This window comes from Symphalangus syndactylus, chromosome 7 (genome assembly GCF_028878055.3).
Source record: "Symphalangus syndactylus isolate Jambi chromosome 7, NHGRI_mSymSyn1-v2.1_pri, whole genome shotgun sequence".
NCBI lineage: Eukaryota > Metazoa > Chordata > Mammalia > Primates > Hylobatidae > Symphalangus > Symphalangus syndactylus.
In genome coordinates, this window is record NC_072429.2 from 108,400,584 (window position 1) to 108,425,858 (window position 25,275).

The 25,275-nt window shown below is 40.6% G+C and overlaps 1 protein-coding gene across 9 annotated transcripts in view; it reads right to left on the minus strand.

The window, feature by feature from the left end:
• Positions 1-25,275, minus strand: part of SYBU (syntabulin) — a 117,782-nt gene that overhangs the window by 10,619 nt on the left and 81,888 nt on the right. For 7 of the 9 annotated variants that reach the window (XM_055287078.2, XM_055287081.2, XM_055287080.1 and 4 more), the window contains one exon: positions 1,243-1,345. In XM_055287078.2, coding sequence (XP_055143053.1) covers positions 1,243-1,345 — 103 coding nt within the window. Of the gene's footprint in view, positions 1-1,242; positions 1,346-18,727; positions 18,860-23,299; positions 23,455-25,275 lie in introns of those variants that run through there. The other 2 variants (XM_055287083.2, XM_055287084.2) reach the window with 2 other exon arrangements.

The window sequence follows — 25,275 nt, forward strand, 5'->3', positions numbered from 1 at the left end:
AACTAAATAGATTTTCTCCAGGAAGAGACCTTAAAAAGTCACACAGTCCAACTGTCTTTTGGACACCGTGGCCCAGGAGAATCAAATGACATGACAAAGTCAGAAGCCAGGTCCCCTCACGTTCTGTGGCTCCCTCCATAGCTTTCTTTAAGTCTCTGCTCAGAGCTCAGTTCATCACTGAGGTATCCTAGGACCCACCAAGCTAAAATGTACCACAAACCACATTACTCCCTATCTCCTTCCCCTGAGTGTTTTTAAAAATAATTATATTATTTTTCAATTTATTGTCCTTCTTGACCTACTACAGTGAATATAATTTTGTGGACTTTTGTTTCCTCATAGTAGATGCCCAATAAATACTTGTTAAATGAATAAAGCCACTGGTGGCAATCACAGAATCCTGGGGCTTACAGTCCCCCCACTGAATGTGAATAGTGGCTCCCATGTCTCATAGTCCTCTCCACCAATTCAGAGAACATCAATGGAGAGCATTGTTTGATGCTTGCTATGCTCCATGCTCTGACTCAGCATTTTACTTTTATTAACTTGTTTAATCCTAACAATAAACCCTCTGAGGTGGGTAGGTCTATTTCACAGATAAGGTAAACGAGGCATGGAGCGGTTAAACAACTTGCTCAGAGCCACACAGCCTGGAGTTGGTGGTGCTGACATTTGAGCCAAGGCAGCCCGGCTTCAGAGCCCACACACCCAGCTAGTGTGCTCTATGGGGTGGCCACCATGCCTATGAACTCTACTACACTTTCTTCACTCCTTCCCCAGGTAAATGCTGCGAATGGTCAGGGAGTAGCTGCTTCCTTCACAGAGGTTAAAAATGGAAGTCCAGCTAGAAGAATAGAAGGGTGAAGTCAGAGGCTTCACAGCTATGAGACTCATAGATTCACGGAGGGGAGGTAGGAGGGAAGTGGGAGACCACTAGCTTTCTATGCAGATGAGTACACAGGTGAGTGACAGAAAGAGAGAAGGGACAGAAGGAGGAGTGGGCATAGAGTCAAGGGCCGCATGGGAGACAGCCATGGATGGACAAACACAGGTGAGCCATGTGACCACAGTTGGCAAGGCAGGAAAAACTACCAATTCAAAATCACTGTAAAAAAACAAAACAAAAAGCCTCATTGAATAATAAAATATGAACGGACAGTAATCCGGGTGGTTCTACGGATGCACAGCAGGTGAGTCACCTGTGTAAAGCGTCTTAATTACAGAGCAGGAGATGGTGCCTACTTGCGTGAAGAAGAAGACCGCTTGCTTCCCGCAGTCGACATATGGACCTCAGGAGCGGAAATGCTGCCTGTGCTGCTCGAGGAGCTAAAATCAGCTTCACTACCTGAAAAACAACAGGGGAGAGAGAAGCGTGAGGGAAAGGAAACCGGAGAACACACTGGCCAGTTCCCTGCCTTCCAGGTCCCTGCTCCCTGCTTTTGCAAACTATTGGCAAATGCCAAGATTCCAGAGCTTCCAGGCTCACAGCATTTTCCTCAAAGCAGTCAAGAGAAAGCCCAGCACAAGGACATCATTTCATAAACACAGCTAAGATGCACAGTCATGCTGGTTTCGTGAAGAGGCCAGTCTTCCTGCAGACACCGTCGACAGTGACCAAGTGCGTCAAGAAATGCACTGTTCTCCCGTACGTGAGGCTCTCACTCTACAATAACGGGCTTACCCTACTTCAAGCAAAAGAAAAATACAATACTTATCAGTCCAAGAGTAGCTTTTCCAAGAGAGTTTATCTTTGGGCTTCTGTAGTCAGCTACTCATACTTCAATTTGGCACTTTAGGTTTGGAGACAGTTAACCAGTGAGAGGCAGTCAGGAAAGAGCAAAGCCTGGGCTCCCAGACTGCTGCACTGGCACTATCTGAGGGCTGACTTTCTCTGACTGCAGTTTTGGTTTTTCTTTAAAGAATAGATCCTTAACGGAAAAGCAGAAATTTAACAGTGATAGAAAGTGAAATTTGGAATTTTAGCTTCAGGGTGGGATTACAGGTAGGGATGTTCATTAGTTTGCAAAGATCACATGATACTTTGAGTACAGACTACAGGTGGGTGTGTAATTATAAACATGCTGTGCAGTAAAATAAATTATATAAATTCATTCTAACAGAAATATGTAGTTCTGAAAGAGTAATAATGGAAACATTCCCATACACTGCCTGGGGAAGTGAGGGGAGGTGGAAGAGGCAAGCTAGAACAATGAGAAGAAGAAAATGAATTTTTTAAAAACGTAAAGTACCATGTGCTTTTGAAAAACAACTCTAGGTATACAGTTTAATTTGACCTTGTTGCTCAACCCCTACAACACAATTTATGCCATTTCTGGTCTAGAACCCAGAGCCAGCTCACATTTCTGAGCTGAAGAAAATATGAATAGCCTAAATCCTTGATTTTCTAACAAGCAGTGAACAATAATTATCATAATAATGACTATTTATTGAGTGTTTACTAGGTCCCAGGCCCTGTTCACGATGCTAATCTTGACATCTTTGTAAAATAGACATTAATCTCACTATTTTACTATTGAGAAAACTGAAGCTGTTTGCCTGAAGCTTGTAGGTGATAAATCCTGTCCAGGACCAAATCTTCATGCTGCTTCTCCCATACTATGCTTTGTCCTCAGAAAGGCAGCAGGAAGAAGCAGGGGAAAAGGAGAAGTTCTTAAAGAAACTATACATTACCATCTCTCTAACAGGCCAACAAGAACCATAGGTACAAGATGTGGCCAGACTCTGGCCTACTAGGGAACAGATTTCTCTTTCTGATGGCCTCTATTAGTTTTGCTAGAGAGGAAGGTAGGTAATCACAAGGCAGAGAGAAAAAAAAATCCTTTCCCTGGTTTCCAGGAGCTCTCAGGAACTCCAGCCTCTAGGAAGTCCAGGTCTCTAGGAAAGAGACCAAGAATGACCCATTAGCCAAATGACAGCAGTGACTCCCGGCTCCCAGTAGAATTCTGGGAAGATTAGCATGGCAGTTTATCAGAACTGAGACCAGCTATTCCCTCTGGATTGCAGAGACTTTGTCTAATGATGTAATGAGCTCCTAGAAGCTCCCCAAACTTCATCAGTTGACTCTAAGGAATGCACTGGTTAAAATGTAGTAGTTTGCAATCTGAAGGATTCATGATTGGTAATGCAGTCCAGCAACATGAGATTCCTGACAGCCTAACTCAACCAGCTTTGTTTGCTAGTAAATTATCAGGTTGGTTATTAAATGATAAAGGTAGGCAATTTTCAAAAATAGATCCTGCAGTTACAGCCATCAGACTTAATATATTATTTTTTAATGTGAAATTATTACTCTGAAAAACACTCAGCTTTCATTCCTTTCACAAAAGCCCATCGATTATAATTGAACTGTTTGCCTAAAAGCAGAAATTCTAGAACAGGAACAGATAATTGCGGAAAATCCATTGTTACCCCATGGTGCTTCTGATGTGTGGTAATTATGTTCTCTTAACTAAAAGGACAACTTTGTTCTATATTTTATTGCTACTGGAACTCAATGTATTGACTTTTATGTATTTGCAGGGCCTAAGGTCACTTTGTTTCAGCACTTTTCTCTCTTACCTTCTGTACATCTGAAAGAGCTTTGAAGGCACATTCAGGTCCCTGCAGCTGTATTCAGGCCTATTTGAATAGTATGATAGTGAAAAATGTATATACTACTTCACAACTATTTCAGTTCATGAATTTATAAAACGTAACCTGGTTAATGCAGTGCAAAAATCAGTGAACTCTTTTTAAGGGATACACAGGAAAGCTAAATGTAATACATCATCTGATATACTTTCTTCACGTACTAAGCAAAATAACTAAGAGAAAAGCTGGAGACCTAATCACATCCCCCACCCCCACCCCCACCACCATTTATCTAGTAGTTGGCAACAAAGATACAAGGAAAGAGAGGCATTCTTTATTCATTTCCTTTAAACAGTGTATGCAACTAGGGTATTGTTTTCAGTGCTCTTTTGGGTTATTAAAATCACGCACAGAGTACCTAACCTAAAAACGTAGAACCTCAGCTGGGCTTGGTGACTCATGCTTGTAATCCCAGCACTTTGGGAGGCCAAGGTGGGTGGATCACCTGAGGTCAGGAGTTCGAAACCAGCCTGGCTAACATGGCGAAACCCTGTCTCTACTAAAAATACAAAAATTAGCTGGGTGTGGTGGTGAGCGCCTGTAATCCTAGCTACTTGGGAAGCTGAGGCAGGAGAATCGCTTGAACCAGGGAGTCAGAGGCTGCAGTGAGCCAAGATCATGCCACTGCACTCCAGCCTGGGTGACAGAGCAAGACTCCGTCTCAAAAAACACAACAAAACAAAACAAAAACAAAAACAACAAACAAAACAAACAAAAAGAGAAAACATAGGACCTCAGCTAGACAGCCTGGATTCAAAGCCTGCCCCTAACCCATATTAGGTGGAAAGTTTTAGCCAAGTTACTTCACTTCTCTGTGTCCCAGTTTCCTAATTGGTTAAATAAAGATGATACTCATAGCACCTGCTTCATGGGTTTCTTGTAAAGAATGAATTTCATCCTCATCAACAGTCTTTGTTCCTCATCAATATTGTTTTCGATCAGCTGCCAGGTTAGTGGAGTGTTATCCCAGGACTGAACAGACAGGATGAATTTGATGACCTTTAAGACAATGCTCTGATGCCAAACACTTGGTGACTAAGCATCCTGCTGCAGAAGGCATTTTCCAACTCTCAAGGAGCTATGCCCAGTGACCTCCAGAAGTTCTGGCAGTTTTTTGTTTTCATAGCACTGCTGAACTCTTTTGAGAGATATTCCTTTTATTTATAACGTTAGGATAATAAGCGTTCTGTGCATGTATGCTAACGCCAGGGAATTAGAAAAGGAAGGAAAAATGAAAACAAAAAGAATACGTGCCCAAACTGATAACTAACTAGACTTATTTTTAAAGCACTGCCTGTAATCTGGTCTCTTAGGACATTATTAATTTTGCCTGTTTTCAAGATATGGAGCAGTCCTCATACAACAGAACATCACAGTGTAGAGCAATCCTGAGATCTACTAAGCAGTATTAAGCCATTCTAAAACACTGATTTAAGTAATCCCAAGCCCTCTCTTACCCTTTATCACTGCAAAGCTATCAAATTAATTCAGGTTGGACCACCTCAAATAGAGGCAGTAAATTAAAAAAAAAAAACCCCACCTAGTTCCCACCCCTTCTCTCCCATCTGCCTTCTCCACCCATCCCCCCAAAATACACAGATTTTTAAATTTACAGGTCTCCAGGGAGGAGAGAGGAACCATTTTCACTGAAGCTAAGCACAGCTATTAAGGAGCAGCAGGAGCAATGGACACATGCAATTATAGAAAACACTATTAAAAGAAGCTGCTCTAAAGTATATTCAGTAGAACTGACTCTTAGCTGCTAAGGCTTGGGGGGCCCAGCCAAGGTATCCAAGAAACGCTTCACAGCCTAAACAGGGTTTTTGTTTTAGTTTTTGCAAATTACTTTCCTGAACCCCATATAGGTATTTATCTCAGAAAGGGAATATTTGGTTAAATGATCAATACATTGATAAGATACATATACAGGGTTTTTTTGCATTTGAGAATAAAAGTATTCCTGAAAAATTGTAAATGTAATTTCCATTTATATCATAGTTTCAGAAAATAGTTTTCTTCATTCTGATTGATGGTCAATTGACAGAGCTGCCATATACTTAAAATAACACACACACACACACATAAACAGCTAAACACAAAAGAAGAGAAGTTCGAACTTAAAGTATTTAGAAGTGAATAATTTGTATTGATAAATCCAATTATATCAAATGAAACTGCTTATGGGAAAATAGCAAGGTCAAAGACAAATAGATACACTGAAAAAATATTTCCAACACATGATAAAAGGTTAATCTCCTTAATTTACCAAAAGCTCATAAAACTAGAAAAAAAAACTAACAGAAAAATGGGCCAAAGACATATTAGGCAGATGACAGAAAAAGAAAAACAAATGGCTGATACACATGAAAAGCCAAATAATCTATCAATGCCACTAAAAATATAAATGAAGGTAAGGAGACTTTTTTCATCTATCTGATAGGCAAAAGAGTCTGATAATACCAGCTCTGTTAAGGGTTTGTGAAAACAGTTAGTAAGAGTGTGAATTATGCTACATGCATAAAAAAGAAAACTGTACTGCTAGGAATTTATTCTGCACATAAGGATCCAAAAAGACGACCTAGTCGTCCATCAAGAGTGACTGGTTAAATCAGGTGGTATAGCAGCAGCCTAAGAGAATACTCTGCCATCATGAAAAGGAGTGACGTGATCCTGGGTGTGTCGAAGTGAAAAGATATCAAACACCTGTTATTAGACGAGAAAAATAAGATGCAGAAAAGTGGGTATTGCAAGTCTGCTTTTTTTGTAAATAAATCTTTAGATAATATGTAACCTGCCATATGCACAGAACATTTTTCTTGAGGGATAAAATGATCTGTTAATAGCAGTGTCTCTTGGGAAGAGGAAAGTGTGGATATAAAGAGACTTATTTTCATTTTATTATCTTTCTGAGCCATTTGGCTTCTCTAACCATGTGCACATTATTCGTATATAAAATATACATAGGAGTGCACTGACGTATGAACAATCCATTTTTCCTTTTAAAAAATGTAAATTTTTTAAGGAAAACCTTTTTATAATAAGAGTAGTCACACCATATTATGTAGTATTAAAAGAGTTCTGGGGTTGAGACACCTGGGTTTGAATCTTGGCTCCTCTACTTGCTCTCTGTGGTGCCTTGAGGAATGAATTTACCCTCTCTCAGCCTTAGTATCCTCATCTATAAAATAGGGATGAGGTTATTAATATTAAGTATTGCTAAAAGATTATGGAAATTCAGGTGAAACATGCAAAGAAATTAGAACAATGCCTGGCATACAGCAAGCCCTTAATAGTACCATTTTAGCTGAAACTACTGGTACAGTGGCCCAAAGGCCAGAAGATGGCTTCTCAAAAAAGGTCTTGATTACATCTATCCCTTAAAAAGACCTATAATAGGAAATGCTTTTTTCTACTCATACATTTTTATAATTACTCTTTACAAAAGGTGGTTTTCCTTTTGCCATTGTTCAGCAAAGAGCATGTTTCTGTTTTTTAATTCTCTTTCTGTGTGTGTGTACAATAGGGTGTGTGTGTGTGTACGATAGGATGTTTCCAAAGATCTTGATTCTAAAAGAGACTCCCCATGGATGCCTCCAAAAAGTTCTAGAGTCTCTCGTGGTTTAGAACTCTGCCTTCAGAAAGTCCCAGGGGAAATACGAGTAGGTTTACTCCAGCTCTCATCTTTGCAGGGCCCAGTCTCCTGAGCTAGGTAGCTTGGAAGGTCTGAGAAAGGGAGGAGGCCTTAAGGAGGCCAAGAGGGTCAGAGGCAATGCCACCCAGTTCACTCCTGTACCTTGGGCTGGCTCAGCTACCTGTCTAAGCAGAAATACAGGCAACCCATCTGCTGAACAAGAAGAGTGAATCAGAGAAATGATAAGCAAAGAGGGTGTAAAGAAACTTCAATAAACAAGGAGAAATGAAAGTTTCTGACCAGAAGTAGCTATAAAGCCCAGCTCCACCTGTCACTAGTTATGTATCTTGACCAAGTTTTTTTTAACTCATCTAAGCCTTACTTATATATGTATACACATACATTTAAAAAAGTTAACTTATTATTTATTTAGCAAAAAGTTATTGAGCACCTGCCATGTGTCAGATCCTGTTTTAAGTGCAAAGACAATGATTCCCATCCCATTAGGTTGCTGTGAAAATGAACTGAGTTAATGCATAGAAAGTGCTTGACACACTCATAAATACGAATCTTAAAATTATTATTAATAATGCAGTGGTCCCTAAACCTAACTGTGCATGAAGATTATCTGGGAAGTTTAATAATAGTGCAGATTTCTGGGAAACTCTCACAAAAATTCCAGCTCCAAAGGTAAAACAGTGCCTGGACTTTCTCTCCAAGTCCTATCAAATTTCAAGAGCTTTCTTCAGTGTGATGCGAACAGTGAGTGAGCAGAAATGAAGACAGACAGGCCGGCAAAAGGAAGAGGAAGAAATTCACGGGCAAAGTGCACAGGAGAGAAGAATTTGATTTACAGAATGATCTGCACCCTCACAGCCCTCCAGGAACACTTTCCTGGAGTGAATACATTATCAGAGGACTGGAGGGAAAAACGGAATGTACATAAGGCACAGGTTGTTTGAAACTGGGCCAGTTCCAGCCAAACTCATGCACACAAATGTTGGTTTGCAAAGCTAGTAGGATACTTAACAGTTGGTTCATGGTTCAAAGTCCTCATAATCCTGTTGTAAAAGAGAAGGGGCCAACCAGTGTGCTGTTGAGCATGTCAAATGCCATTCAGCAGAGAAAAAACATTTCACAATCCAGCATACGCTGCGTTGGGGTTATTCCATCAGTGCCAACCTGGATTTTCCGTGGCAGACACTCTTCACAGCATCAAAGGAACCACACACAGGCATTCGTCATCTCCCACACTGACTCAGCTCAGGAACTACTCCAGTGGCAGGCATGTCCAACGGGCAACCCTTCCCCCACTGCCTTTCACCCAACAGGTCTGGGAAAGGTTACATCCACTGTGGTCATAAACTTCATCCTAGCTCATTATCTTGGGGACCCAGTAATAACAGAGCAAATCCTCCCTGAGTATTTTACAGACTTGTACGTGTTACTTATCTTTGATTTCTTGTCAAATTTACTGAAGTGAACTGAATTTCTGCCCCTTTAAAAGAACTAGCTGGAAAGCCTGCTGCTTCTATTTAAGGAGAAGCATGTATCCAGTGTTTAGCAAAATGAGATGCCTGCCCTCCTGTCTGGCAGGAAAACCTAAATCAGGAAGAGCAGCACTAATGGTGGTGCTGGGTGCAGAGCAGGGGTGCCATTGCAGGAGGTGTTCATAGGGGAGGAAGGAGGTGATGAAGGACTGGGAGAGAAAAATGGGGAGTGAGACACCAGGAAAGACAGAAGGTCATGACAGGGCTAGGATTTAAGTCTATGACTCAGTCCAGAATATAAGGGAGAAGGAAAAGATGAGAATGTTTTGGAGTCACCTCATTCTCCACTCTTCTTCATTTCAGTGAGGTGGTGCTGTCTGCTTGCAATTCTAGACCACAAATGGAATAAAACACCCACTTACTGGGAAACAGATGATATAATTCACAACTCGTTGCCAAGACATCCAATGGGGCCCTAAAATAATGCTTGTTTTTTTTTAAACCTCACTTCTGTACTTAAACATGGCTTTTCCTAATTGACTCTAAGTCCTAACAACTTTGACCATTCAACCCCCATCTTCGTCCCCACTGTGTGACAACCTCCAGGGCACACCATCTTCTCGACCCACAGGTTCCTTCCTTCCCTTGGCAGTGGCACTCAGAGTGTCAGGAAGGTTGCATCTGTCTCACACGTGGCTCACTCCCTGGATTTTCTCAGTAGCACTGACCTCCACCTCCACCCCATTTAAACAGAGCAGAGTTCCGACACTGGACTCGGCCATGCTGCCCTTCCAATATCTTGATGTGCTTTCACCCTCCTCTCTCTTTCTCACTTGTATTTTCAGTCTCTATGAAGTTATTTCTCTTTGCCTTTTTAAAAATAATACGGTTTAGTAGTTTCAGTTACCAGCTGTGTGACCTTGGGAAAGACAAGCTCTCTGAGCTTCACTTTTTTCTATGAAAGGAGAATAATGATAGTATCCATTTTACAGAGTTGTTTTAAGGATGATGTAAGACAATATATGTAAAACATGTAAAAATAGTGCTGGCACTCAGTAAGCACTTTAAAATTTCACTATTATTTTTATTTTTCTTCTTCTTCTTATGATTACCCTCTTTGAACGATATCTAGGTCCCAACACATGTGAGGCCAAAATCTGGAAGAACTTAGAACAGGGACAAGGAATGAGGCGAGGCTGTTGTGTAGTGTGAGTGGCAAGAAAGGATTCAAAACAAGCATGAAAATAAAAAAAAATAAAAGATGGTCCTGGCAGAGGACAGTAAAAATTCTTCTTTTAGATTATAAATCAATGAGTAAATCCTCCGCTGTATTGACTGAATACCCCAATTTCACAGGAAGGCCTGCAGCACACTAAACAACAGGGAGCTAATGACCCAGCCCTTCTTATAGGGTCTGTGGCTCACAAATAACACATGGTGAGAGCCGTTATCTCCACATCAGTTCATATTTGTGTGTTCCCCAGCACTTTGCTGGCACACGTGGGCTGAGACCATAGTCCTGCCTTCAGAGAGAGGCAAATGTCTTAGGAGGGACACAAGTTAGGTGCTAAGAGAGGTTAACAATGGGAAAGACTGTTTCCTGCTGGAAGCATGACGACTTCATGGAGGAGGCACACTGAACTAGCCAGGTTTTGAAGCCATTTACAACAATTCAGGACTGTAGCGTGCAGAGCTGTGGAGACAGCACGGTGTGAAGGGAACAGCATACAGAGATGGTAATGCTGAAAGAATTAGAAGCAACAGCAGGGAATGGGGCAATAAAGGGAACTTGGAGGCAGGCAAATTTAAAACCTTCCTTAGACACAGGTCCCAGTGGTTGCCACTGGTCAAGTTAAGAGTTGCTCATATTTGACACACAGGTCTTTTTTATTTTCTAAAATTCCCACTTCCACTTCTCTAATAAAATATGCAAACATATTACCTTACTCAGAGAAGTGAAAATGAAAGAAAAGGAAGCACAAATTTTTCCTATTCTAGGGATCCTACAGCCACAATTCTGTCTGAAGTGATTCCACTGACAACCCTTAATGGTCTACTGATCCGTGCCCTTCATGATCTCCATTTAGAGCTGAACCTGCTGACATTTGTGAGGTGAGGAAGTGGCAGGTCAGAAAGTGCCATACGAAACTAAGCATGGAACTATTTTTCTATACGTGAGTGACATTTCATTATTTTCTCTGTGACCTAGAAAGCTGTTCTCTCAATGTATTTTTTAAAACAGTCTCAGATACAAAGAACTGGATTAATCATAATTCTTGGTTTTTGACATTCTCTCATCATTGGCCCATGCAAGGCTATCTTTAATTTATTTATTTACTGACTGCTCTGTTTAGGTATTTATGTTTTGTTTATGTTTAATATAATAAATGAAGAAACCACCAACCTATCACAAAAACTAGAACATTGACACTAACTTACATGCATCTATGTGGTCTTCCTTTATCTTATCCCCTGTTCACCATTTCCTTGCATTCACTTTTACAAAGAATGATCACATCTATGTATTTTTAAAAGGTAGAATTTGAGGATTTTTGTTTTATTTGTTTTTAACTTTTTAAAATAAATAGTTTATCATGATGTATATAAAATCCTTTGGGACAATTTTCATTCAATATTATATTGCGAAAATTCTCCATATAGTTGTAGTGCATTCATCTGACTGCTATATAATACTAGAGTGTGTGATTTTTATCCATAATTTATACTTCATTCTCCCGATAATGAGAAAATGAGTTGACTTTATTCCAGTTACTCGTTTAGCTGGATTTTCCATTCTGATAAACACGTATTTGCATTTCCAGAGTCTAAGAAAAAAAAAATCCAGAGGGAATCTACTCTTAATAACATACTCCATAGGCAAAAAGAAATGCTCTGTGGATCACCTGTCCTTACAGATTTGTACTTATACCCTTCTTCCTGTCATTATGAATAATTAAAAGTAGTTATGGAGAGTAAAAGTAAAACTAGAATCTCTGTTTTTTCTTTTTTTTTTTTTTTTTTTTTTGAGATGAAGTCTCGCTCTTTCTCCCAGGCTGGAGTGCAGTGGCGCGATCTCGGCTCACTGCAGGCTCCGCCTCCCGGGTTCACGCCATTCTCCTGCCTAAGCCTCCCGAGTAGCTGGGACTACAGGCGCCTGCCGCCGCGCCCGGCTAATTTTTTTGTATTTTTAGTGGAGACGGGGTTTCACCGTGTTAGCCAGGATGGTCTCGATCTCCTGACCTCGTGATCCGCCCGTCTCGGCCTCCCAAAGTGCTGGGATTACAGGCGTGAGCCACAGCGCCCGGCCAGAATCTCTGTTTTAGCTTATCCCAATTATAGGGTCCAACATGCCTAAGGTGACCTCTTGTCTCATGGTAGCTCCGACCCTGAATAGCCCTCAAAGATCAGGAATTACCTGATGCCCTGTTGAGTCTGGCTTAGGTCACTTCACAACCCTGTACTTAGACTTGGCAAGGAGCTGGGCCAATGAATGTGAGAAGCTGACCCAGAGTTGCTGGATTACACATACAACCTCATCGAGGGAGAAACCTCTTGTCCCAAAATGGGGAGGAAGGGTGATGGGGGAAAGCTTCCCTGATGGTACGTGCTGGTGTTTAATGCAGCCCAGAACTTGTTCCTAATTCCAAGGCCTAATTCCAAGTTGCAAGCGAAGAAAAGATCTTCATTTTAAGGCAAGCCCCAGTGTTTTGGAGAAGGAGAAGCCACCAGGTAAGTCTCTATATTAAAGCTGGGTACAGTGGCTCCCGTCTGTAATCCCAGCACTTTGGGAGGCTGAGATAGGCAGATCAATTGAGCTCAGGGGTTTGAGAACAGCCTGGGTAAAATGGTAAAACCCCATCTCCGAAAAAAAAAATACAAAAATTTAGCCAGGCATGGTGGCATGCGCTTATAGTCCCACTACTTGGGAGACTGAGGTGGGAAGATCAATTGAGCCCCGGAGGTCGAGACTGCAGTGAGCCATGAGCATGCCACTGCACTCCAGCCTGGGTGACAGAGTAAGGCCCTGTCTCGAAAAAAATTTTTTTGAGTCTATATGAGGAAGTAACTGCTATGCTTTATAAATGTTACAGGCAAAGTAAAAATTTCTATCTTTTGATTTTTATCTAAGCATCTATGTGTTAGAGCTGATGACTTGTCACTTCAAAATGTCTTTGTGAAGTTAAATGTCTGTTGAGCGAGTCAGGCAATTATGGGATAGATTTTAAACCATCCTCAGTGAGTCAGAAACATGTTTCCCAGGTGGTGCTGATGCTGCTGGTTTGGGGCCACTCTTTGAGAGTCACTGTTTCAGAAGAACGAGAAGACGACTAATTTAGGAGCAGAGATGACATTTTGTAAGATTAAATAACTTATGGGCAGACGTGAGACCCAGTAATATAGGTTTTAATAAGCCCTCCAGGAATATGGACACTAAAGTTTGAGAACCACTGCCCTAAGACAGGCCTATGCCTGAGATCCCCCAGTAGCTTCCTGAATGGCTGCCTCTGACAAAGTGAGAGCAGCCGGCTTGACTGTAATTTGACATACAGATACACACTGTAGTATATATTTTGGGAACCATTTTTACATATTTCACATCCAAAATGAGTGAACTGCTTAATTTACTTGGCATAATACTGAGTGGTACTAACCATGCTGCATGTAATTGACAATATGTTTTTAACAGCTGTGGTTAAGAGCAGGTGCTAGCATCAGCAGATTCAGGGCTCAAATATCCGCTCTTTCATTAATGACAGTGTGACCTCAGGCAATCACTTAACCTCTCTACGCCTCCGTTTACTCACTGTAAAAAGGGACTAAAAGAGTACCTATCACATGGAATTTTGTGAGAATTAAACATCATAATATGAACTACTATAAGGGCACAGTAAATACTCATCATCATCATTAGCCTACTTATCCATGTGTTTGGTATGTGTGCTGCTAAACCCTAAATTTTTCTAATAATTCTTGCATATGGGCACTGTAGACTATTTAAGTAATGTGATTTAAGAAGGAAAGGTATTTATTAAGTGACTAAACTCTAAATACAAATGATAAGTTATAGATGACCTGGTTTCTCTCAGGAATAGTTAGAAATGGCTTGTTATGTTCACACCCTGTTCAAAGTGCCTTACAGGCATTCTCATTGAATCTTCATATCAAGCATATGAAAGAGGTACAATTATTATTCCTATTTTACAGGTGAGGAAAGTAGACAACAGGTAACTTGCTGAAGGTCACACAGCCTTTATGTGGGGATCTGAAACATCACAATAAGATTCATAATATGCCTTAAACACCAGAAAAGTATACCTGTATGGAACTTCAAGACTTGGGGCAATTTTGCCACCCTCACCCCCCATCCCACCCAAAGTGTTTGCTTGCTGTTGCAAGGGGCACACTGAAACCTTTGAAAATACATTTACAAACAATCTGCAATAAAAAGTCTTAACAAAATCATCACTACTCTATTCTGTATCCCCCTAGCAGAGAGCAAACAATTAGTGAACACAGACTATACTAGCAAGTAGACTGCCCTTACACAGTAAACCCTGGGGCTGAGTCATTCATCTACTTTCAACAAAGATAATAGGATTGAATCTTCATTCTTAAGCAAAAAGTTAACATAATACATTTTAAAGAAGTGTTGCCATTTGAAACATCAAATAGGGTTTTTTTATAGTACAGTCTGAGGACCACCTGCATCAGTATCACCTGGCCTCTTTGTTAACAATACAGATTCTTAACTCATACTCCAGATCCGCTGATTGAAATTTCTTTAAGTCAGCCTCATAATCCATTTTCGCAAATTGCCCAGGTGATCTTCTACACACAGTAACGTTGTGAAATCACTACAACAAATGCTTCTTGTTTTCAAATCTGTCTGTTTAGTAACTGTGTCATCTGTCTGCTCTTTCCCATCCTGAATGCTCCACCTGAGGCCATCATCATTTCTCACCCAGAATTACTGAAACAGCCTCACACTGTGCCCAGCTGCTCCTTGTGGCCCCGAGCAGTTTGTCTTCTACACTACTCCAGAGAAGAAACCTCATTAGGCAATTCCCTTGTTGAAACTCCTCAATGGCACCCTGTGTCCATGAAGTCCAAACTCTTTAGCATGATTTACAAACCCTCCGTAATCTCTTCAGACTGTCATACCACAACCACTGCCAATGGAACCATTCACAGTTTCCTGAAGGAGGCACGATAGCCTCTAGACTCCCAGTTTTCACACACGCTGTTCCCTCTAGCTGGATTATTTTCCTGTCCCTCTGGGCTTGGCTAACTACTACCTGTTCTTCAGTCTCAGTTTAGCCTTGAGCTTTACTTCCTTCAGGAAGGGGATTAGGTGGCCCTCCTTTATCTGACCCCACCCAGAATTTAACAAGTATTTATCACATTGCACTGCAATTGTCTGTTTGCTTTAACATATTTTCCAGTATGCTTGTCAGCTCCTTGAGGGCGTGTTCTTTTGTACCCCAGAGTGTCACGCAGGGTTTAGCACAGAGTAGGTGCTGTTGTTTTGAAACGTTATTTCACAGCATTAAAAGTTTCTCCACCATTGGCATTTAGGGATAGCTCCTCTTTCTCCTATTTTGCCATTTAGGTTGGATTGACAGACTGGTGTTATTTCTGATTAGGACAAAAATACTCCCTTCCACTCCTACTTCCAGCCTGTATGCCCAAACCTCTTAAAAGTCAAGTTTTCTTTTTCTTTTTTTCTTTTTTTTTTTTTTTTTTTTTGAGACGGAGTCTCACTCTTTCGCCCAGGCCGGACTGCAGTGGCACTATCTTGGCTCACTGCAAGCTCCACCACCCGGGTTCACGCCATTCTCCTGCCTCAGCCTCCCGAGTAGCTGGGACTACAGGCGCCTGCCACAGCGCCTGGCTAATTTTTTGTATTTTTAGTAGAGATGGAGATTCACCATGTTAGCCAGGATGGTCTCGATCTCCTGACCTCGTGATCTGCTTGCCTTGGCCTCCCAAAGTGCTGGGATTACAGGTGTGAGCCATCGCGCCTGGCCAAAAGTCAAGTTTTCAGCACAGGATACCAGCATGCAAAAACCATGCTAACTGCAAAGACCTTTGTCTTGTTCATCACTGCATCCCCAGAGCCAAGAGCACAGAGCCTGGCTTATAGGAGACTCAGAAGAATATTTAATGAATGAGGGAAGAAAGGTGCCAAAAGAACTTACATATATGATTGCAGAAATGATATCATTAACTTTTGAGAAACTGGAAAGGATGGGAGGTAGCAGATTGGAAATGGGCAAAAAGTCTGCAGGTCATGAACGTAGAGAAAAGATAACTTCTGAAAATCACAAACTGCTGTTTGGTGTTGATCTCCAGTAAAATTGTAGAGAAAGTTCTTTAATAAGGCAAGAAGGAGCCAGCAAGAGTTCACTGGGTCAGATGTGAAAAACAATCTGCACTTCCTTTTCTGACAGAGTTATCATGGCCACATACATCACATATTTGGAGTTCAGCAGACGTTTAATGCAAACACTTAGGATACTCTTATGAACAAGGTCAACGTGTGTGCACCGGGTGATAGCACAGTCCAGTACCCACAGGATGTTGACAAATGGGCTGTCTGTCAACCTCCAGGGAAATCTCTAGTAACATATCACCTGGCCCTGGTGTTGTCCATATCCTATTTAACATGCTTTATTAATGACATGAATGAAATCATGGATGGTATGGTGTTGACGGCAGACTCCTGATTACACAAAACCTTGAAGGGATAACTAATGCATCAGATGACAGCATCAGATAATAATGCCACTAGCCACTGTGGACTCAGAGCCTACTCTGTCAAGAATTCTACAGCTGCTATTTCCTTTAATCCTTCCCCCCAAAGACATACAAGTAAAGACCAGAAAACCAAAGTTCTGAGTGATGCTGAGACTCACCCCAAATCACAGAGCTAGTAAGCAGCAGAGCTGGCTTGTCTGACATCACTCTGCTTGATCCCTGTGATCAGGATTCACAAAGATCTAAGAACAGGAAACCAAGACAACAATGTTCAATCTAGTCCATCTCAACTATGCTTTAAACACTTCCTAGGCTAAGGCACTGGATGGGGGAGGCATGGAGAAACACAGTTCCAATGCTCAAGGGTTTCCTAGGAGGAGTTAGGCTATACAGACAAACAACCAGGATACAAGGCAGAATACAATGAGTGCAAACAGAGAGGGAGGGCACTCAGAAAACACAGAGGAGGAAGAAATCTTCTTAGCTAAGGTGAAGGGATGAGGGCACGGGAATATGTCATGGGAGAGATGACACTTGAGATAGCCCTGATACACCAGGAAGAATGTAGTGTTGGGGGCATGGATAGGAGTTGACCTTGGGTGAAAGAGATCACATGAACTAAAACACAGAGGAAGAAAAAAACATGGCATGTGTAGTATATATATATGGAATCCCTTGTATGGCTAGAATATAGTGATCAAATGAGAAAATGCAGCCAAAAAGGTGAGTTGTAACCAGAGAGTTGAAAAATGTAAAAACTATGCTACGGGCAAGAGGGAACCATGACATATGAAGGCAAGAGAGAACCATGATGAGTTTTGTTTGGGGTGGTAACATGAACAGTGATGCTTTATGAAGACAACATGACAGCAATATCTGAAGGAGAGACTGGAGGCTGGCGGGGAATTCAGGTGACTGTTACAGTTTGGAGATGGGTCATAAGGTAAGGGAGGATGAACTCTGAAAAAGGAGACCCTTTCCGGGTAGCTCTTAGGTTCCACAAAATTAACTGTATGGGTTCAAGATCATTTGACACTCCAGGTGGACAAAATGATTAAAAACAGAAAAAGGATAAAGTCAAGTTAAACATTAAAAAACACCTTTATCTTATGCTTTATCTTATGCCATATGCTTGACTGCAGTGCTCTCAATCAAATGAAAAGAACAAAGTCTCTTATATATTTCCTGAAGAATTTGTGAAGAATTGGATAATCTGATAAGAATGGATTGAGGTACTGCAAGATCAATGCTAGATTTACCCTCTGTGTAATTTTTTTTTTTTTTTTTTTTTTTGAGACAGAGTTTCACTCCCATCGCATGGGCTGGAGTGTAGTGGCACAAACTCGGCCCTCTACAACCTCTGCCTCCCAGGCTCAGGTGATCCTTCTGCCTCAGCCTCCTGAGTAATTGGGACTACAGAAGCATGCCACCACACCCGGCTAATTTTTGCATTTTTGGTAGAGACAGGTTTCATCATGTTGACCGGGCTGGTCTCAAACTCCTGACCTCAAGTGATCCACCCACCTTGGCCTCCCAAAGTGCTGGGATTACAGGTGTCTGTGTAATCTTTAATGTAAATTTCATTTGAAAGCACAAATATCAATACAACAAAACAAGTAAGCTGGGTAAATTCTGGCAATTTCTGGCATCCGCAGGGAGTGTGAGAACAAAAGCAAATGGAGAAATGGAGGGCCTAGTGGCATTGGGGTTGTTTTTAACTGTGACATGTGTTCAAGGAACTCAAATGAGAAAGAGGGAAACAGAATAACGAAGTCACAAGAAAATATTTCCAAGATAAGTCCTGGCAGCACAACAGAGAAGTGTCTGGGTCAGGTGATGTGGTCAGAGGAAAGCAGGTGGAAAGCAGGCGGAACAGCTCCTGCGCGCCTGCCCTGGGACACCTGTGCAAGGACCACAGAGCCCAGCGTCCGCCCCAGGAGGGGACATGAACTTGGGATGCCTCGCTCCTACTTCTGTCTTCCTTCTCGAGCTGGGGCGGAAGCCAAGAGGCAAAGAGCTCTGTCTCCAGCAGCAAGCAACAACATTTCACCTCATACCATTGTCTATCAATTGAAAATTATTCTAACTCTCAAGCTTCTGAACAAAATGTTTTTGAACTCCCACTCATCCTTCCAAAAACATTTTCTACAAATCCTGATGTGGTTTATAGCATTTAAAATGAACGAAGCATACTCACGATTGGATTTTGCTCTGCTCACAAATTATGCTCTGCATTTCCTTGGACTCCTTTAGTGGAACCTTCCCCAGGATCTCACTCTCAGTGACATCTGGCACAAAGCACATGTTCCCAGGCCAACCCTTTGCTTGCCCAGCTACTCTGCCCCACCCCCCTACACAAGTTAACTTTTAAATTCAAGTGTACTCAGTGTTCTCTACTTTCTCCACCCCTTCCCTCTCCAGCCCACAATGTTCTGTGAAAAACCAAAATAAAATGGAAAAGCAAAGCACAGTATTACGAAAAATAAATCAAGGCCACTCTTTTTAGGACCATCGAAGAGTGTTTGCATGGCCGTAAAAACAAGGGAATAAGCAGGCTTTGGAAACAGTAGTTTTGAAAATACCCCCCAACATATTGTAAAGAGCACATATCTCAGCTGGTAACATTATTTTTAAAGTGCAAGGAAATGTTAAAACACACATTTCAGTACAGTGGTCACCCCTGGGGGAGTCAGAGAATAGAATCTGGGAGGAGTGTGCAGGCAGCTTCCCTGGTGGTAAATCTTAAAGTGGAAGGTGAAATCACAAGTTTTGCTTTATTATTATTCTACCCAGCTCACGCATATGTCACATACATTCTCTTTATGCATCACATTATATGTAGTATTTATAAAGAAATAAGGGAAGCAGCAAAACTGAATTTAAAACAAAAGTTAATACAGTGCTTGTCAGAGAGAAATAAAGAGAGAAGAAAAGAAGAAAGGAAAGAAAAAAGAAAACATGATCTTATTCCTAGAGAGGTTCACATTCTAGTAGAGAAAAGAGCCATCTAAAAAATTATTATTAAATATAACATGGTTACCATAACAATAGAATTTAAAAAAAACACTGCCTCTAAGGGCATACATAGTATTTAAGTTAACAACGATTGCATGTAAAGTTCAAATCCCTAAGTGTCTTTGCCTTAAAAATACAGTTTTACCCTTCATAAGTATCAATATTGCATTACATTTCCTGGGACCCTTCCCAGACCCCAGAGTCTAGGTAACATGCTCATCCTCTGGGCTCCCACTGGACACTATGCTTCCTCCTGAAGCATATCACAATGTACAGGGATCCCCTAGTTTATTGTTGTACCCAGTGCCTGGTCACTGCCTAGCACATTAATAAACATTCGTTTAAAAAAACAAATGAGTAGCATTACCAGGTTCGGTTCTTTTAAATGGTAGCTGAGACTGAGAAGAAAAGGAAGGGTGGAAATGCTGAGTTGGAGAATCTTATCCAAAACTTGAGAATGACCCAGTGTTGCATGGGAAAAATCCCTTTACTGTCCCTGGTTCTCTGGGCTGGGCAGTATAGGAGGCTATGGCGCAATCTGCAGATTCTAAACCATTGCCCTCTATGCACTAGTGCTTCTAAGCTCGTGGCTTGGATCTTTCACTTCTTCCTCTAATGATGAGGGAAAAGGCATTGGATGTCAGGCAGTAACCCAGTATCGGATACAGGCATAGCCTTCATCTTTCAAGAACAGTCAGGCCCGCCAGTAGTCTCGGCAGAAATCAGATCTTCCTGGCAGAGGCTCACAGAGCCTGCCTCTCTCAACCTCAGAGATGAGTACAAGAAGCCAAACACTCAGGAAGATCCAGTTTCCCTGAATAATGTTGCTGCCATGTAAGACAAGGAAGCATCCCTTCCTCTGAAAGTGCCACAAACTCTCCTGAAGGAAAAGGATGCAACAAATAGAAATGTCAACTGAGACCTCAGAAAGATCCCCAGATATGACCTGAATATCACGACAGAAGCACCAGGTACCAGCAAACAACTGATGAACTGTGCGCCATCAGAGCATGTGCATGCGTGACTAATAACAATGGAAGAGAAAGTGGGGCATTATTTTGTTCACAGACTAGCAGAATATAAGTAAAAGGTCACCATGCTAGTGGGGATATTGCTAAGGATTTAATTGTTCCATTGCAACTTTAAAATAGAAGGCTTATTCTAGCTAGGCCATCTGAGTGATATTGCATCTGAAATTATGTTTAGCTAAACATATTCAGCATGTATGAACATACATTGATTCCAAGTTGCCAGCCTCTCAAGACCTCATTTTAAACCACATCCTACAAATGCTACCCCCCTGCTCCTTTTTTTCATTCAAGTGACTTGGTATAGTCCTTGGTGCACATGCCACGTTCTTTCCAGGGAAAACAGAAGGAAAGAAGAGAATATGCCAGAAGAAGTGGAAATTAAAGTGGCATTAAAATAAAAATAAAGCTGCAAAATATAATCTGGGTCAACTCTTCATGCGTTTTAAAATAAGCACCAGCAGGCTCAGCACATATGGCATGGGTTTTATGTATTTTTTTGGCTCAGATGTCACACAGAATTAGTGCAAAAGGAAAAATCCCAGCATGGGGCCTATTTTTATACAGATTAATCAATCATTTCCCATCTCCTCCTCTCCCATCATTCCCCAAACTTTGAACCTAATGAAAAATGAAATTGCTTTTTTTTTCAAACTATGTCATGGAAATCCTTCCAGGAAAAAAAGGAACTTAATATTTGAACCTAGATTTTAATCATCACATTTTAAATTCAAGTTATAAATACTAACTAGACTTATGCTATGGCTCAGCCTCTTTTATATTACATATTTACTGTGGTATCTTACCCATTTTGTTAATAGCAAAACAATTTCATATATATACATACATACACATATATATAGCTATTTAGCAAAACAACAAAGCCACACATTTGAAAAGGAAACAAAAACCACTACTGTATATTTCCCTTTTTGTTAGGTACATTCTCATGTACATAAAATCCCACAATTCCCACCAAAATGTTAAGCACATAGTAGATTCTTAGTAAGTACTTGATAAGAAATTTGATAGGCTGAATCAAATTGAAACAAAGAATTGTTCAAGCTATTAGCTAATGCCTCCCTTGACTACCAGGCATTGTAAAAATGATGATAATGTTTATAGTAATCACAATACAATAGAAGTTAATTCTTTTGTATGCCATATGCCATTGATTATTTCACTGAATTTTCAAAGCAGCCTTATGTGAGGGGTACTCTTACTATCTCCACTACATAGATGAAAGAAAAGTTTTAGAGAAAAGAGTCAGATATTTTGAGGTTAAAAAGAAATCCCATACTATGCTGGTTTTTAGAGGTGGGCAGGGGACTTCATTGCAGATCCACCGAGAAAGGGATATGGGGCTTTATACTATTAGTGCAGTAAAAGTTTGGAGAAAGTGTCATCCACATGGTTTCCAGGGCTCCAAAATCATGATCTCTATAGAATTTCTCACACACCCGTGTTTGTCTGCTATTCCTTCTACTGTTAGAAATTATACTTATGAAATGTTAAGTTAATCACCTAAAGTTTGACCCCAGTGACAAAGCCAGGAACAGAGTAGTGCTTGGTACATTCACATTCTCAAAGGGTGGTATCTTTTCACTGTTCTGGGCAATTAAAATTGAACCATGACTAACCGTTGGAAAAGATGACATAAAAACAGTATGTTTTTTTGTCTAAGTAGTCATGAGCATAAAAAAGTAAACAAAGTTAACAATCTAGCATAATGCTGTGCTCACTTTTTTATATGATTAAAGATGAATTTCTCTTATACTAATATAGTGTATGCTTTGCTTTCTGTTTAGAGCTGCCAGATGTCAGCTATATATGTGAACAATCTAAATATCTTAATTTTACACAATTTTAAAGTTATCAAACTAAAGTTGGAGTTACCATAAACATAGTCTTTCTTTTGTTTCTACTAATTAATTTTACCACCACAGGCATTAATCATTTGCCTAGCAGATGAAAAGTACTTTAAGATGACTCATGTGTTTTACAACACTACAAACCCAACCTTTATGCTCTTGGAATGTACAGTAAAGAGGAAGTGTTAGGTCAAATCAGTTAATAAAAATAAAAATGTTCCACATCCCAGTTCCATGAACATTAACTGTTTCAGAATTTCTAGTGGATGCCATGTGAGAAAAGTAAATTAAAACCGGCCAGAGAGATGTGCTCTGAGTAATTTTCATGGTAATCAGGCAGACATGGGTATTCCCTTTCCTAATCACACGAGCAGGCTCTCTCTTGATAATAAATACGTCGTGTTTCAGCCTACACAGAGGCCCATTTCAAACTATGTGCGGTGCCAATTAGCGTTAATTGTGGCTGTGTTCATCTATTCCCTTACCACACCACTGGTAAGGCCAGGCTTTTCATTTACAAATGCAATACGCAATGCTCATGGTTAGAAGAGCATTCTAAATGTAATTGCCAATGGTCAGTCTTTTTCATTTTGGCATCAAATTGACTTACAATTGCACAAATAGACTTATAAATGACAAAGAGTATTTAAAATAACACGTGTGTATTTTTAAAAGTTTAGTTATAAGACCATGCATTCAGAATATCTGAGAGGTGAAGATGAAAACTTGTTTTAGGCTCCATTTTGGCCTACCACAACTAACTTACACACACACACACACACATACACACACACACACAGTCTAGCCTCTGTGATCCAATATAATTATTTACTTACTGTGACTAATACTACTTACTTAGAAGGTAAGCTCCATAGACTTTCATGGCAAACATTGCCTCTGCAAACAGCCTCCCAGCACAGGCTGGGGTATGTCTTTTGCAGAAATACAGTGTGTGCAGCTCATATCTCAGTAGAGTACAGTCTCAGAGTGGGGTATCCATGGAGACTGAGCCTTCTGCATGTGCAGGGCAAGGAAGTTACTCTGCTGGCACCATAGCAACAGGAGGCAGAGGGAAAGCCAGCCTATCAGGGAAGAGCACAGGGCCTTCTCCCTGGTGACTGCAGTGTTCCAATGAAACCATCGCCCTCATGAATGGACACAAAGGATTTGAAGAAATACCAAATTGTCAAATAGAAGTAAATGCCTACACAACAGTCAAGATGAATCCTTGGACAATATTGGAGCAAAACGTATAGAATCTTTCCACATTGATTATAATATCCCAATGGGCAAGCAAGAAATTATATCAAACCCCACACAGCCCTAAATTTTATGGCAAACACAACACTTTGAGAAAAATGCTTGGTGTACTCCATGAATTCCAGCTATTTAAATATGCATGACAATTCACAACACTGCCCAGAAGAAAGGAACAGGGGAGCCTGATTATTCTGAGGACAGAAAATGTAATACAGAGCTCTCTGGAACAATTTAAGGCAGATTCCCTCTAAATAGAAGTTTGCTCAGAAAAAATGTTTAGTAAGCTTCCACCAAAGCTCTCTATTATTTCAGAATAATTCTTACTAAGAAGGCATCTGTGACAGAATAAGACTAATGCAGATGAGATGCTGAGTGGACATTAAAATGCCTTAAAGTTGTGCTATTCGTAAATTTTCCTTATTTCCCATTTTATAACAATAATAAAAGTGATCATTTATTGAGCACATACTGTATGCCAGGCAAATATTGTCACTACAAACACAGCTCACTTTCAAATGCCAACACCGATTTTTGCAAAGATACAGGATGTGCGTGTTTACCTCTCAGTGTTGTATAGTATTTAGGTAATGCATATATTCGGCTACATATCTAACACCTTTCATGATTTTCACAATAATGCAAAGAAGCTACATATTAATTATCCCCTCATATTACAGTTAAAGAAAAAGAGAGAATATTTCCTTATGTTACCAAATAAACTCCCCCCAACCCGCGCTGCTCTGCAGGTGACCTGGTCCACCCTACCTCAATGTCTAAATACAAGGTGAAGAACCCCTCCTCCTGCAATTACCTCTCAGAAAAGAAGAAATCCCCTTATATTAGAGTCCTTCCAAAGCCTCTTATTACAGGGCTCTCTCCTAATTACCTTCTTTGAACAAAAAGTGCCATTTGCAAAAGACATATCCTTCTGAATTGGCTGCAATCAGTGCTAATTTTGCTTCCCTTTGGAGATTCAACTGATGGAATTGTTTAAAATGGAAGAGACAAAGAAATTCAAAAACAGATTTTGTAATTATTCCTATGGTATGACTCCTCCAGCCTTTTAGTGATCACTTTAAATAGAAATACTGTCAGTGGTTAAGTTGTAGCAATCACAAAAACCTATATTCCTTTTTTGCTCTCTGAATTCAGTGACTGAATAGCTTTCGATAATGAAGGATACTCATATATGTATACAAGAATATATGAATATACAGAAAAACCAGCTGCCCCATGCTATCCAGTGACAACCTGCTTGCTAGTTGTACACTAATGTCCCTCTCTATTCTCCTTTTCCGTAATAAGCACCCATTTGACTCTGATGTCCTGGCTATAACTGGAAATGACATGTGTCATGGAGTTCAAGGCTACAGTGAGCTATGATCACACCACTGAACTCCAGCCTGGGGGACAGAGCAAGACACTGTCTCTCTAAAACAATAAATAAATAAAACACCTAAAAATCTCATTAGGAAAATTAAGGGGATCTTATATATTTACTGTCTCCCTAAACTTTTCTGTATTTCCACCACCTCCATCCTAGGCTAAGCCATCCAAATTTAGTGTCTTGC